At 40.7% G+C, this 12,792-nt stretch overlaps 1 protein-coding gene across 2 annotated transcripts in view; it reads right to left on the bottom strand.

The window, feature by feature from the left end:
- Nucleotides 1–2,032: 2,032 nt before the first annotated feature.
- The window catches only part of SH3BGR (SH3 domain binding glutamate rich protein), a 63,285-nt gene continuing 52,525 nt past the window's right edge, over nucleotides 2,033–12,792 (bottom strand). Inside the window, exons 6-8 of one of the 2 annotated variants that reach the window (XM_070466788.1) lie at nucleotides 10,324–10,353; nucleotides 6,183–6,329; nucleotides 2,033–2,473 (exon numbers count right to left, since the gene is read on the bottom strand). In XM_070466788.1, coding sequence (XP_070322889.1) covers nucleotides 6,216–6,329; nucleotides 10,324–10,353 — 144 coding nt within the window. In that variant the 3' untranslated portion in view covers nucleotides 2,033–2,473; nucleotides 6,183–6,215. The remainder of the gene's footprint in view (nucleotides 2,474–6,182; nucleotides 6,330–10,323; nucleotides 10,354–12,792) is intronic. The other variant, XM_070466789.1, reaches the window with a different exon arrangement.

Here is a 12,792-nt window from a genome sequence, read left to right as displayed (position 1 = left end):
GACCTGCAGGGGACATAGGTTCGATCCCTGGTCCAGGAAGATTCTGCATGTTGCAGATTAACTAAGCTCATGCACAACTACTGAGCCTGTGCTCTAGAGCCTGCGCTCCACAGGAAAACCCACCGCAATGAGAAGCCTGCCCACCACCACTAGAGAGTAGCCCTGACTCCCTGCAACTTAGAAAAAGACTGTGCAGCAACCAAGACCCAGTGTCGCCTAAAACTCAATTTAAAAAACAAAAAAATTTTTTTAAGAAACAGTTACTTTGAATGTTCAGGCTCTGTGTGAACTAATCAAAATCAACTCTTTGAACCTCTGTTAGTTGAGATCATCCTAGAATTATTCCATGTCTCTGGTCTTTTCTCTCTCTCTCTCTCTCTTTTTTTTTTTTTTTTTTTTGCAGAAGGATTTTGCCTATTAACCTGGGTGTTTCTTTTGAGTTTTTTTTATATATATATTTGTAATGCTGGTTCGTTTCTAGAAACTTCATATATCGACAAAGCATGTGGATTTTTAAACTATATTTTGATATCTCATAGTCCACATTTGTCATCGTGCCCCTGGACCCACTAGCCATCGGAGGTTAAACTGATGGGTGAAGCCAAATCTGGGTGAGAACTGATACTAGTTACATGGTATTATTGATCAAAATGATTTTTGCATTTTAATAATACCTCGTAAAAAGTGAAATGTAAGTGAATAAATAATACATACTAGAATATTAATTTCTTGACTACAAAAGAAAACATAATAAAAAATTCATTCAGTTAAGTGATTTATTAATTAATTTAAATAAATTATATACTCTATTATTAGCACAAATATTTATCCTCATTCAAAAATGCAAAAAAAATTGGAGGAAAATTGGCATCTAGATGAATAAATCTGTCTCCAGCCTGCTCTACCACAAGAGCTATAAGTCAGCCCCAGCAACAGCAAATGCTTAAGGCCTATTTGGGTGTGGAGCAGCTATAAAATTGTGATGCTTTTTAGATAGGACATAATCTAATGAAAGAGAGTACAAGGTAGACACTAAATTTTAAGCATACGGATCTCCAACCCACTGCAGTCTCTCACCTTATTTTTAACAAGGAGAGAAATTTCCTCAGAGGAGTCTACTTCAACAGTTTGGAACAAAATAATGTTAATTCTCTTCAAAATGCCTCTTTTTGTTACCAGGGTAACCAGAAAAGAGCTGTCTGCCAGAGTTCCCGTGAGCCACACGACTTCTGCCACCAGAGACTGCATTCCCCAGTGACACCAACAGGCTTGGTCACAAAATCAACAGGGAGACTTAGGAGGAGGAAAAGTTAAGGGCACTCCAAGTTGACAGCCAGCATTGTCCTTAATTAAGAAAACAGCACAGAGAAGGGCCCTTCTGATGGTACAGAAGCAATACTGGCTGCAAGAAAAATACACAGAGCAGCACATATGCAGAGAGGGGAGAGATGTCAGCAAAACCTTACGAAAAGAAAAAAAAAGAAATTGCTATCAGACACTGAGATGGGGCAAGTGAGCAGAGAAACGCTTCAAACCTACCTGGTGAACAAGTCAAGGGGCTGGACCAGCTCTTGGAGAACAGACACTCAGCATCAGGAGGCAAGATTACAGTCACAGGCTTTGCACGTAGCAGGCATGGCTGCGAATGAATCAGTACAGGAGAAGCAGAAGCAGCCACTCCCTCCAGCGTAGAAACGTTCAGAGGGCACTGGGGTGGCAAATGTATTTGTCTGCATCGAGATCACTACACACGTGGACAGCAGCGACATTTAAACAAGGCTTGGGAGACAAGGGACACACAGCAGTGGGAATGATACAAAATATTATATATTTAATAATACATAATGAGACAATCAGTGTCATTTGAAAACATGGACCAAATCATCGATGCAACGAAAAGCATCCATCCCAGCAGGCACGGAAAAGTTCTGCCGAAGATCCAGGACCACCCCCTGCCCCCTGCAACAGACAGACTGAGCCAGGCTGTACATGGAGAGACTAGAAATGAAGAAATCCACTCCTTGGGACAAGATATTTGTTATTCAACTTTATTTGTATGGTTGTTCTCTGGAAAGTTCTTCATCTTCAACACTAATTCTGAGAATTAGTAGCATAAGGCACATACAAAGAAGTACTTTTGTCTTATCACAAAGAGAAGTTCTATATTTTGCAATCTTTTTTTTTCAGGGTATTAGTGAGAAGGACTATTCATGCAAAGCAAAAAAAAAAAAAAAATTAAGCAAAGGCCACAAATGTCAGGCCCGTGAAGGTATGTGTGTGCTGTCTTCACATTTGATTTCATGTCGATATGATTAAGTAAATACATGCGTGGAGATCTAATCGCATCAGATCATACAATTCCCCGGTGAACCCTGGACATCCTGACAGAGGTGTGCTAGCTTCAGGCCAAAGCATTTCATTGAATTCGGTTTGTGGGGAGACAGATGAAATGGTGCTTCGTGGTTTGGGTTTCCTAAAAGAAAGGGAAGATATGAGGGAGATGAAAATTAAAGAGAGACAGAGAACATTTACCACAAATTTAATTATTTATCAAGCGAAGTGAAGTGAAAGTCGTTCAGTCATGTCCAACTCTTTGCAACCCCATAGACTGCAGCCTGCCAGGCTCCTCTCTGTCCATGGAATCCTGCAGGCCAGAATACTGGAGTGGGTTGCCATTTCCTTCTCCAATCAAGAGTCGAACTGCTTTTATTCTAGAAACTACTACTCATCAAGGGAAAAGAAAGGAAATTAAATTTTTCTCGTGGAAAACTAGCCAAGGTTTATATCCTTTCTCCATACTAACCTATCAAACATCAGAAGGAAGCTGGCATCTTCCATTAGTTTCCCCATTGCATTTTCATGAAAAATGGAGAGACTGAATTTACAGCTTAGTCCTGGGTGTTGGGGGAAGCAGTGGAGGAGCAAGTGGGGGTAATTGAAATGGTCCACTGCTAGACTAGAGACAGCATGAAGCAGCATCCCGTTAGGAGACAGAACTCACTCTCAGACTATAGACTGTTTCTCCTGGGGCATCAATTTAACATCCATTTCAAATATAAAAAATGAGAAATCTCTCGTCGTTCCAATCACAGTCATATTCTCCATAGGACCATTTTTTCAAGCAAAATGCCTGGCATATCCATGAGCTATGAGATGGTTTGTCTTTAGACACTGAATGGTTTGCGCATTTCATGTTGCATTTTCAAGGACATAGGATCTCTCTGGGGGTCAGGGATGCGATTTAGGAAAGTGATTCATGCCTTGACTGCCAGGCATTTTGACCTCACAACAAACTTCTATGAACTAAATTCCAAACTATAAGTCATCGGTTGTTGTTGAGTTGCTAAGTCAAGTCCAACTGTTTGCAACCCCATGGACTGCAGCATGCCAGGCTTCCCTGTCCTTCACCATCTCCCAAAGCTTGCTCAAACTCATGTCCATTGAGTCGGTGATGCCATCCAACCATCTCATCATCAGAGAAACAAGTAAAATGGCCTTGTCATAGGTTTTTCTTTAATCAGTCTATAGAGCCTTCTGACTACTGAAGGATTCTCTCTCAGCTGTGTCATTTCATATTCAATATTTTTTATAATTATCACATTAAATTGCATAATTTTAAAAGACTTTACAAGCAGAGTGAATAGAAATGAATTTAACTGTATTTATGAGTCTTTTACTGTTGGGGGGAAGGTTGCTATAAATATCATCATATTTTCCTTTTCTATCAATCTTCAGATAGAATTCTAAAAGTAAACTTTTCAGTCTTCATTTTTTTCAAAACTGAGTCCCAATCCATCCCTTAGAAATGGGATTAGGGACACTAATCAGACTGACAACAGACTTCTCAATTGTAACTTTTTTCTTCTATTTAGAAGAAAATAAAAAATAAAGAAATGAGATCGCTTCCAAATTGATCATCATTTGGCCTTAACATGGATGTCTGTGTGGTCACAAAACGAAAGAAAGCACCTGGGAAAGCATCAAATGATGGGCTAGATTTGCTTCCCTGGGGCTCAGACGGTAAAGAATCTGTCTGCAATGCGGGAAACCTGGATTTGATCCCTGGGTCAGGAAGATCCCCTGGAGAAGGGAACGGCAACCCACTCCAGTATTCTTGCCTGGAGAATCCAATGGACAGAGGAGCCTGGCGGGCTACAGTCTATGGGGTTGCAAAGAGTTGGACAATACTTTGGCCACCTGATGCAAAGAGCTGACTCATTTGAAAAGACCCTGATGCTGGGAAAGATTGAGGGCAGGAGGAGAAGGGGATGACAGAGGATAAGATGGCTGGATGGCATCACCGACTCAATGGACACGGGTTTGGGTGGACTCCAGGAGTTAGTGATGGACAGGGAGGCCTGGCGTGCTGCGGTTCATGGAGTCACAAAGAGTCGGACATGACTGAGCAACTAAACTGAACTGAACTGAGTGACTAACACTTTCACTTTCAGATTTTTTTGTAATTTGAATAAAGGAGTGATGAAACTTCCATAGTCCCAATAACACAGTGTGATGGCTGCTCCCACCAGCTCCGAGATTTCCTAAAAATACATCCATTTTTTTTTAATATCAGCATTTTATGTATAAGTGTACGTATATTAAAGGGGAGATATATACTATTCGAATTGGTCTTTGGTGCACAGAGCGGAGACTTCTGTTAGCTGATATTTATAAGCACTGGAGTTTCTTTTTCTGTGTACAGTGGGACCCTTTTGTCTGCCCTTCACTAGACAGGCTCCAAGTGTGACTGCAGACATTAACCGAAGACTTGTTATGTGTCCAGAGCTCACTCTCTCATCCTCTGTCTCTTCCTGCTCCCCTGATGTCGATGGCCACCAAATCGGTCTTACCTGCTTCAGTGGAGGCATGGTACAGACAGAAAGAGACTACATTTTTTTTTTTTTAATGAACAAGAACCCTTAGGGTACCAGAGCAAATTGTGAGCCTCGCTGCCCTAGAAAATAAATAGTTGCCCTCAAATCTGTTTGCATGGTCAAATCGTGTCAATAGAAACATAATGTTCACATGGGTATTTGCTAAAAGTCTGTTATACCAGATAATTTTATAGCTCTTAATGACCTTATCATCTTTTCTGTACCGGCCACAACATTTGAGTATTTTCTCTGTGTCCTCAATATCCACTTTCAGTATCTTACTAATATAATACATTTCGGGTTACCTGCTGAAGCCACTCCAGCATTCTTGCCGTCTATGGGGTCGCACAGAGTCGGACACGACTGAAGTGACTTAGCAGCAGCAGCGGCAGCTGAAGCCGAAGCTCCAATACTTTGAGCACCTGCTGCCAAGAGCTGACTCATTGGAAAAGACCCTGATGCTGGGAAAGATTGAGGGCAGAAGGATAAGAGGACGACAGAGGATAAGATGGTTGGATGGCATCACCGACTCAATGGACATGGGTTTGGATGAACTCCGGGAGCTAGTGATGGACAGGGAGACCTGGCATGCTGCAATTCATGGGGTCGCAAAGAGTCGGACACAACTGAGCGACTGAACAACAAAAGGGTTAACTCACCGAACTGTTAAGAACCACATAATTCTTTTTCATTGTCAATAGAAGTTTAAAATTACAAGGTAGTGAGCATGCTTGTCAAAGACACCTAAAGTGACTTCACCATATTCCAAACTGTTTCTCCATGAGTGCTCTGGCTAATATTGAATAAATGGATGTTTCGATATAAACCAATGAATAGTAATATCAAGTACTTATCACTTAATCTGGCAATATTTTTTTTCATGGGCAGCCAGCTTCGTGGTTTTTTTAGGTTGCATTGATAATTTATCGCCATTGTTATGAACATCATGGTAAAGTCCCCCACAGATATGTAAAGGAGTTCATGTGATAGACGCTGAGAACAGAAAACTTCCTATACTTTCACTTAAATAAAGAGGAAGGAGCAGCGGCAGGTACAACACAAGCTTCCTCTCCTGAAAGTCACACTTTTTACTAGAAATTGTATCAGCCACAGCCTTCCTTGCCCTGGTACCCAAGAAATGGGTCCAGGAGAGTTAACCAGCCCGGCGGCTCCAGGAAGGGGCAGCCCAGGGCCTTGGGAAGACAGACAAACAGGTCGAATTGGAATCCACCTCTGTCACTAAGTGAAATGTGGTCTAGACGGCAGACAGTAATAAACAAGCCTTCAACCCCAGGATGAGGTGGCTACCTGGACAAGTGGAAAAATAGAGCGTAAAAAGGCCTAAGACTCCTCTTCCTCGTCTTCTTCTCCTTCTTCTTCTGGTTCCTCTTCTCCTTCTTCAGCTTCCTCTCCCTCGGCTTCCCCTTCTGCTCCCTCTGCGGTTACTCCTTTTGACTTTAACAAAAATTACATCGTTATTGAGAGGTGTAAGGGTTAACAGATACAGTGAGGACGAGTGTAAAATATCTGACTAGAGGTCAGGGCCTCCCACACCCCATCCAACACACACACACACACACACACACACACACACATCATCTTCCTAAACTGAGACCCTTCACCCTGGGATGGTTCTGCTGGCAATACGTTAATTCTAATGAGCTTCATGATTCCTCTCAAGCATACAGTCTTTACTTGTATTAACAGAGTGTTCTAATACAATTACCTTTAAAAATTCAGAAAGCAGCTGGAAGAATAAAATACAAAAAGAATCTCAGCAAATAGAATTTTGTCAGAATTTTGATGAAGCTTTTAAACATGTAAGCTGGCTATATTTTGTTATACAAAGTAATTTCTTGAATCCAAAGTTATCAGCAACCTATGTATATAATCTGAAACTACTTGCAACTTAATAATATGTTTGTCTCATTTTTATACTTAAAAATGGGATTTTTTTTTAATGGAAGCTTGCCTAGCAAGAGAGAAATGAAAATTTATTATTGGAAAGATATAACATACATGTTGTAACATAACATACAGGTAATGAAAAGTCACTGTATAGAATAGGCTAAAAATAACTTTTAGGTCTAATAATAGGGATGAGTTTGATACAATAATATTAAAATAATGAAACAGATCTATATTTACCATCCCCATAAAATATATAGCTTAATTACATGAATAAAAGTAGACTACAGAAGAGGATCCATGAAGATTTCATAAATATGTGTGTGTATATATATGAGTGTGTAACCAGTGGGTCTCTCTGGGTAATGGGGTTATAAACTATTTTTAGTTTCTGTTTTTATCTGTATTATCTAAACTTTCTATAAATGTCATGAATTATTTGCAATTTTAAAAATCAGCAAAAGCTTTTGGGGGGGCGGGGGGGAGTTTCTTACAACACTTGGGACCTTCTTTAATGTGAGTGGCCGCCACTGAAATACCTAGACAATACATGTGACTTTTGGTAAATATTCTATCTATCCTTGAGTTTTCCATTTTAATTTATCTCTCTCCGATTAGCATTTGTACTTTTTAATTAACTTTTATTGGAATATAGCCGCTATTTCTTTTCCTTTCCCATTGTTGGTGTTTTCCTTTATGGATACAGGAAGGAAGGCAGAGAGGAAGGCTCTGCCCCAAACAGTTGGAGACTCTGATCAGCTGTTTTTACCTCTGAGTGATCCCTCATTCCTTTCAATCCTGAATCCCCACAATGAAGATGCATCATCAACTCAATGGACATGAGTCTGGGCAAACTCTGGGAGATAGTGAAGGACAGGAAAGCCTGGCTTGCTACAGTCCCTGGGGTTGAAAACAGCCAGACACAACTAAGCGACTGAACAACAGCAATTACGAGCATCAAAACAGTAGGCGTTCTTGCCCTTGACCTCCACTTAGCAACCCTTGGGTCACTTAGAACCTGTGTTCTCAGCCTTTATAGAGCATCAGCATCACCTGAAGAGCTTCTCAAAACAATCTGCTGGGCTCCAGCTCAGGGCTTCTGACCCTATAAATCTGGGGCCAGGCCTGAAAACGTGTATTTGTAGAGGTTTCCAGGTGAGGCAGCTGCTTCTGCTCTGGAAACCCACTTTGAGAACCTCTGCTGAAGCCTGGACTTGCCTGGCGGCTCAGACGGTAAAGTCTGCCTGCAATGCAGGAGCCTGTGTTCTGTCTCCTAAATCACCCTGGTTGATGAAGACATGGTGAGTGCTTAAAAGTAGTAGGTTTGGTATCACCACCCGCCGAAGTCTTCATTTACCAGGGTGGGTTATGTTTGTTCCCAAGTCAGTCTTATTGTAATTACACAACTTAAATAAATATCATAGGGACTTCCCTGGTGGTGCAGTGGTTAAGACTTTGCCTTCCAATGCACGGGGTACGGGTTCAATTCCTAGTCGAGAAGCTAAGATCACACGTGCCTTGAGGCCAAAAAGCCAAAACATAAGACAAAAGCAATATTGTAGCAGACTCAATAAAGACTTTAAAAATGGTACACATCAAGAAAGCTTTAAAAAAAAAATAAGCACCATGGAATCCAGTGAAATATGAACATGAAAACAACTTTTTTCCCATGTAAAGTTAATAGAATACTTTATGTCTGTTATCAAATGAAGTGTTGAAAAGCTTAGGTGGTAAGGAAGACTCATGAAATCCAAAGGGAAAGAAACCAAAACTGGAATTTCTAGACAGACCACTGATTATGTTTATGTTAGAAAGACAGTGGGTAGTTCTAGTCATCAGATTATTATTTAAAGAAGTGATTTTTGTCCTGCATCCAAAAAATTGGTAGTAAATACCCATCTGTATATTTCAAGTTAAAATAAATGTTTACGGTCTCTACATTTTTATGATTTAACATTTTAATTAAAATCTTCATTTGTTCAAATAACTCCCAGCTCCAAATATGAGATATGAGGTCTCCCTAGGAATGTTGGTTATTATTTGAGCATAGATCCCATAAACAAACATGTTGGCCAGCCCAATAATAGTTTAAATTATATGTCACAGAGGATATATTTTATTCCTTTAAATTTTATCCTTAATATCACTAATATTGTTTTATAATTTTTCTTTCTTTGTTTTAAGTGTACTTGTATCCTCAGTACTCAAGTATTGAATACTTCTTACTTTGTGCAATTCTTTTTTTATTATTATTACTATTTTATTTGCCTGCTCTGGGTCTTAGTTGTGGTGCCCTGGCTCAGTAATTATGGCATAGCACAGAGAATTCTACTCAATATTTTATAATAACATGTAAGGGAAAAGAATCACACATGAATCACTTTGTTACATATCTGAAATTAACATGACACTGTAAATCAACTATATTCAAAAAAAAAAAAAAAAACCACACACACACAAATAGTAATGCTCCCCCAGATAGATCCACACTAGAAATCCTGGAACCATATGGTACTTACCTATGTCACATGTCTTCCAGACACTAAATGATGAGCTGCATGTTTAAACCTCCTGGTGTCTAAGGTACATACCATGGTGCAAGACTACAATTAAGACTCAGTATTATCTGCTGCCTTAACATTGGTAAAAATCAGGAAGACTTACAATGGTCTGACCACTGGCTTCCCTCCCCCTCTGCTCCCATAGATTAGGTCTCCCACCCAAGCAGCCCTCGTTATCAAGGGACCAGATGCAGTGCCTGCTTTCACCCCAGAATCACTCAATCAGGCCAACCACGTCCCCCGTGTGGACTCAGGGACACCCCATCCTCTTGATTCTACACAACCTGCCTCCCACAGCCCTGGTTGTTCACACTGTTCCCAAGTGACCCTAGCCCATGTGGCCCTGCACTGTGGGGATGACCTAATCTCCTGTGCTTGGAGAACATGTGAATAATAAACCCTGTCCATACCTGTGGCTAATTCATGTCAACGTATGGCAAAAACCACTGCAATATTGTAAAGTCATTATCCTCCAGTTAAATTAATTAATTAAAAAAATAAAATGAACCCTGTCCATCTCACTTGTCCAGTGAGTGTGTGCAGTTGTGTGTCTGCCATTCCCATAACCAGAGGGAGGGAATTCCTCACTCCCCAAGAAGGTGAATACGAGGCCATCAAGTAACACCAGTAAGAAGCACACAGAGCAGCACAAATGGTGCGCTATTCAGTGGGGTGGGAAGGAAGAAGGGAGGAGACAGCACCACTGCAGGACTTGGCCCAGCCTGGCCTGACTTCATTGATGACACCTTCACCAAAAGAGATGAAGGGTCCTGAGCCCTTATTTGTCCATTCACCTCCAAATGTATCTCCAACTTATTTTATTTCTCTTCTCGGCAGGCTAAAGGAGGACTTTCTGGGAGTGTGGGTTGAGTCAGCTTCTCTGTATCATGAACATAGAGAAATGTTGGGAAAGCTGCAATTCTCTCACCTAAAAGATGCTTCTGTTAAGCACAACACAAGCGTGAAATATGCTACTGTACCTCTTCCGCTGCTGTCTCTCCCTCTTCTTCCTTAAGTCCACAAACAGAAATTAAATAAAAACATAAATTCACATAAGTTTTAAGTTGAATCTAAAAATTAAGCAAACTATATAGCCAATATTTGGTAATAACTGTAAATGGAAAGCAACTTTTAAAATGGTATAAAAATTTTAAACTATAAAAATTTTTAATTAAAAAAATAAATAGAAATTAAGCAAGCTATAATAAATACATGTGTACCAAAATGAAGAATATCAATTTATTGAGAAAACATCAATAGCAAAGATATGATAACTGAGCTATGCCTACTTATTTCATGCATTTTATTTCAAGTCCTTGGAATATTATAAAATTAAAGACATATTTTCATCACTCTTATCCTAAGAAAATACAACTAATTAGTAATACTGCTTAATTATATGTTTAATACTGTTCTATATCCAAGTATATTGCAGACCTATAGAGCTATCAAGGAAAATTCAGACTATATATGTAAGCAACTAGAAAATTTGAACAAAATTATGTCTTTGCTTTTATAGCCTTATAAGTATGCCTTACTTCAGTTCTGAACCAGTTAATAAAAGTAGATCAAAAACTTTTCCTCCCTCAGAACAAATAACATTTCTAAACCATTTAAACATTGAGTCCTGGTTAAAGAAAGAGACTTAAAGTTAAGAAATGATAAAGCCATTTCCAGGCTCAAATAGGTCTCCACTCTGCCAACACATTGAAGTTTCTATTTCCCTGGGATCAAAGTAGGAAAACCAAGCAATACCTCCTAAAATTGCAAAGAGATAAGAACCTTCACATCCTTTCCCAGAATGGTCCTCTGATGAGCCTTTCTGGGGCCAGAGTATTACAACGGCTTTAATTGGGCAGGCAGATCTGGTTCTAAAGAGCAGTCCCTAAACATTCCTAATGCCTTTCAAAGCAGGCAGTGAGCTCATGGAATTCTGGACCAAAGGAGTTGAAAGCAACCTCATAATTACCTATATCCTCTTACTCAGTCTTTCCTTTGGACAAATAAGGACACAAAGACCACAGACGTAAGTAATTAGACAAAAATCAGAAGTCAAGTAACACAATCAGGGCTTACTCTGAGACTCTTTGTTGTTGTTGTTGTTTAGTCGCTAAGCGTGTCCAACTCTTTGTGGCCCCATGGACTGCAGCACGCCAGGCTTCCCTGTCCTTCACTGTCTCCCAGAGTTTGCTCAAACTCATGTCCATTGAGTTGATGATGCCTTCCAACCATCTCATCCTTTGTCACCCCCTTCTCCTTGTTCCTAATTTAGTGTTCTTCCTACTCCACCACACTACCTCTCAAGATTGTCATGGAAAGAAAGTCATGGAGGGCCTGCCATATGGCCACCTTCTCTGGCCCAGCCTCAAGTTCTTGGCCAGCTCCAGAACAATACTGTTAGATTTCTGATGCTGGCAAAGAAAATACAGAAAGCCTGATCCAGCCGGCTTAAGCTGAGTCAACTCCAGAGGTGTCCCAGTACTGGGAATCTCTAAACTAAAGCTGGCAACACAGCAAGTCTTATAACGTTCAGGGAAAGAGAGTCCTGCACTTGTTGCAGAATCCGAGTGTTGGTTTTTCAGCAGCGATGTGTTGAATATTAAATGCCTTTGATATTGTCTACCTCTGCCCACGCCTTGCCCTTCCTTCACCATGACTGCCGTCTTCTCTCACCAAGATTACATCACCTCTAGGCTTCCTTATCTCCAAGTAACTCTCCACGCTATTGCCAGAGATATCATTCTAAAAGACATCCCAGGGACTTCCCTGGTGGTCCAATGGTTGGGAATCTGCCTACTAAAGCAGGGGACACAGGTTCCATCCCTGGTTCAGGAAGCTCCCACATGCTTCAGGGCAACTAAACCCATGCGCCTCAACTACTGAGCCTGAGCTCTAGAGCCTGTGCTGAGCAATAAGAGGTCACTACAATTAGACAGTAGCCCCTGCTAACTAAAACTAGAGAGATCCCACACACAGCAAGAAGACCTAGTGCAGTCAAAAAATAGTTAATTAATTAAAAAAAGACAACCCACATTACCATGCTGTCTAAAACCTTCCATCTTCTCACGATACATCCATAATCTTTAGAATGGTTGAGAAGCCGTCATGATCTGCCTCCTGCTCACTTTTCTAGTCACGCCATGTTTTACTTCAGCTAATGATCACATGTAACTTTCTCACATCAGCCACACCTTCCAGTGGCTACATACAATATGGCAACCACACACTGCATACAATATTTTTAAGGAAGACTTTCCTGACCCCTAGGCGCTTCCCTGGTGCCTCAGCAGTGAAGAATATGCCTGCCAATGCAGCGGAATCAAGTTTGATCCCTAGGTAGGGAAGATCCCCTGGAGAAGGAAATGGCAGCCCATTCCAGTTTTCTTGCCTGGGAAATGCCATGGACAGAGGAGCCTGGCAGGTTACAGTTCATGGGGCGGCAGAGTCAA

The sequence above is a fragment of the Odocoileus virginianus genome, chromosome 4, assembly GCF_023699985.2.
Source record: "Odocoileus virginianus isolate 20LAN1187 ecotype Illinois chromosome 4, Ovbor_1.2, whole genome shotgun sequence".
In the NCBI taxonomy this organism is placed as follows: domain Eukaryota; kingdom Metazoa; phylum Chordata; class Mammalia; order Artiodactyla; family Cervidae; genus Odocoileus; species Odocoileus virginianus.
The sequence above is the reverse complement of the archived record's forward strand: the minus strand, read 5'-3'. Positions and strand labels throughout refer to the sequence as shown.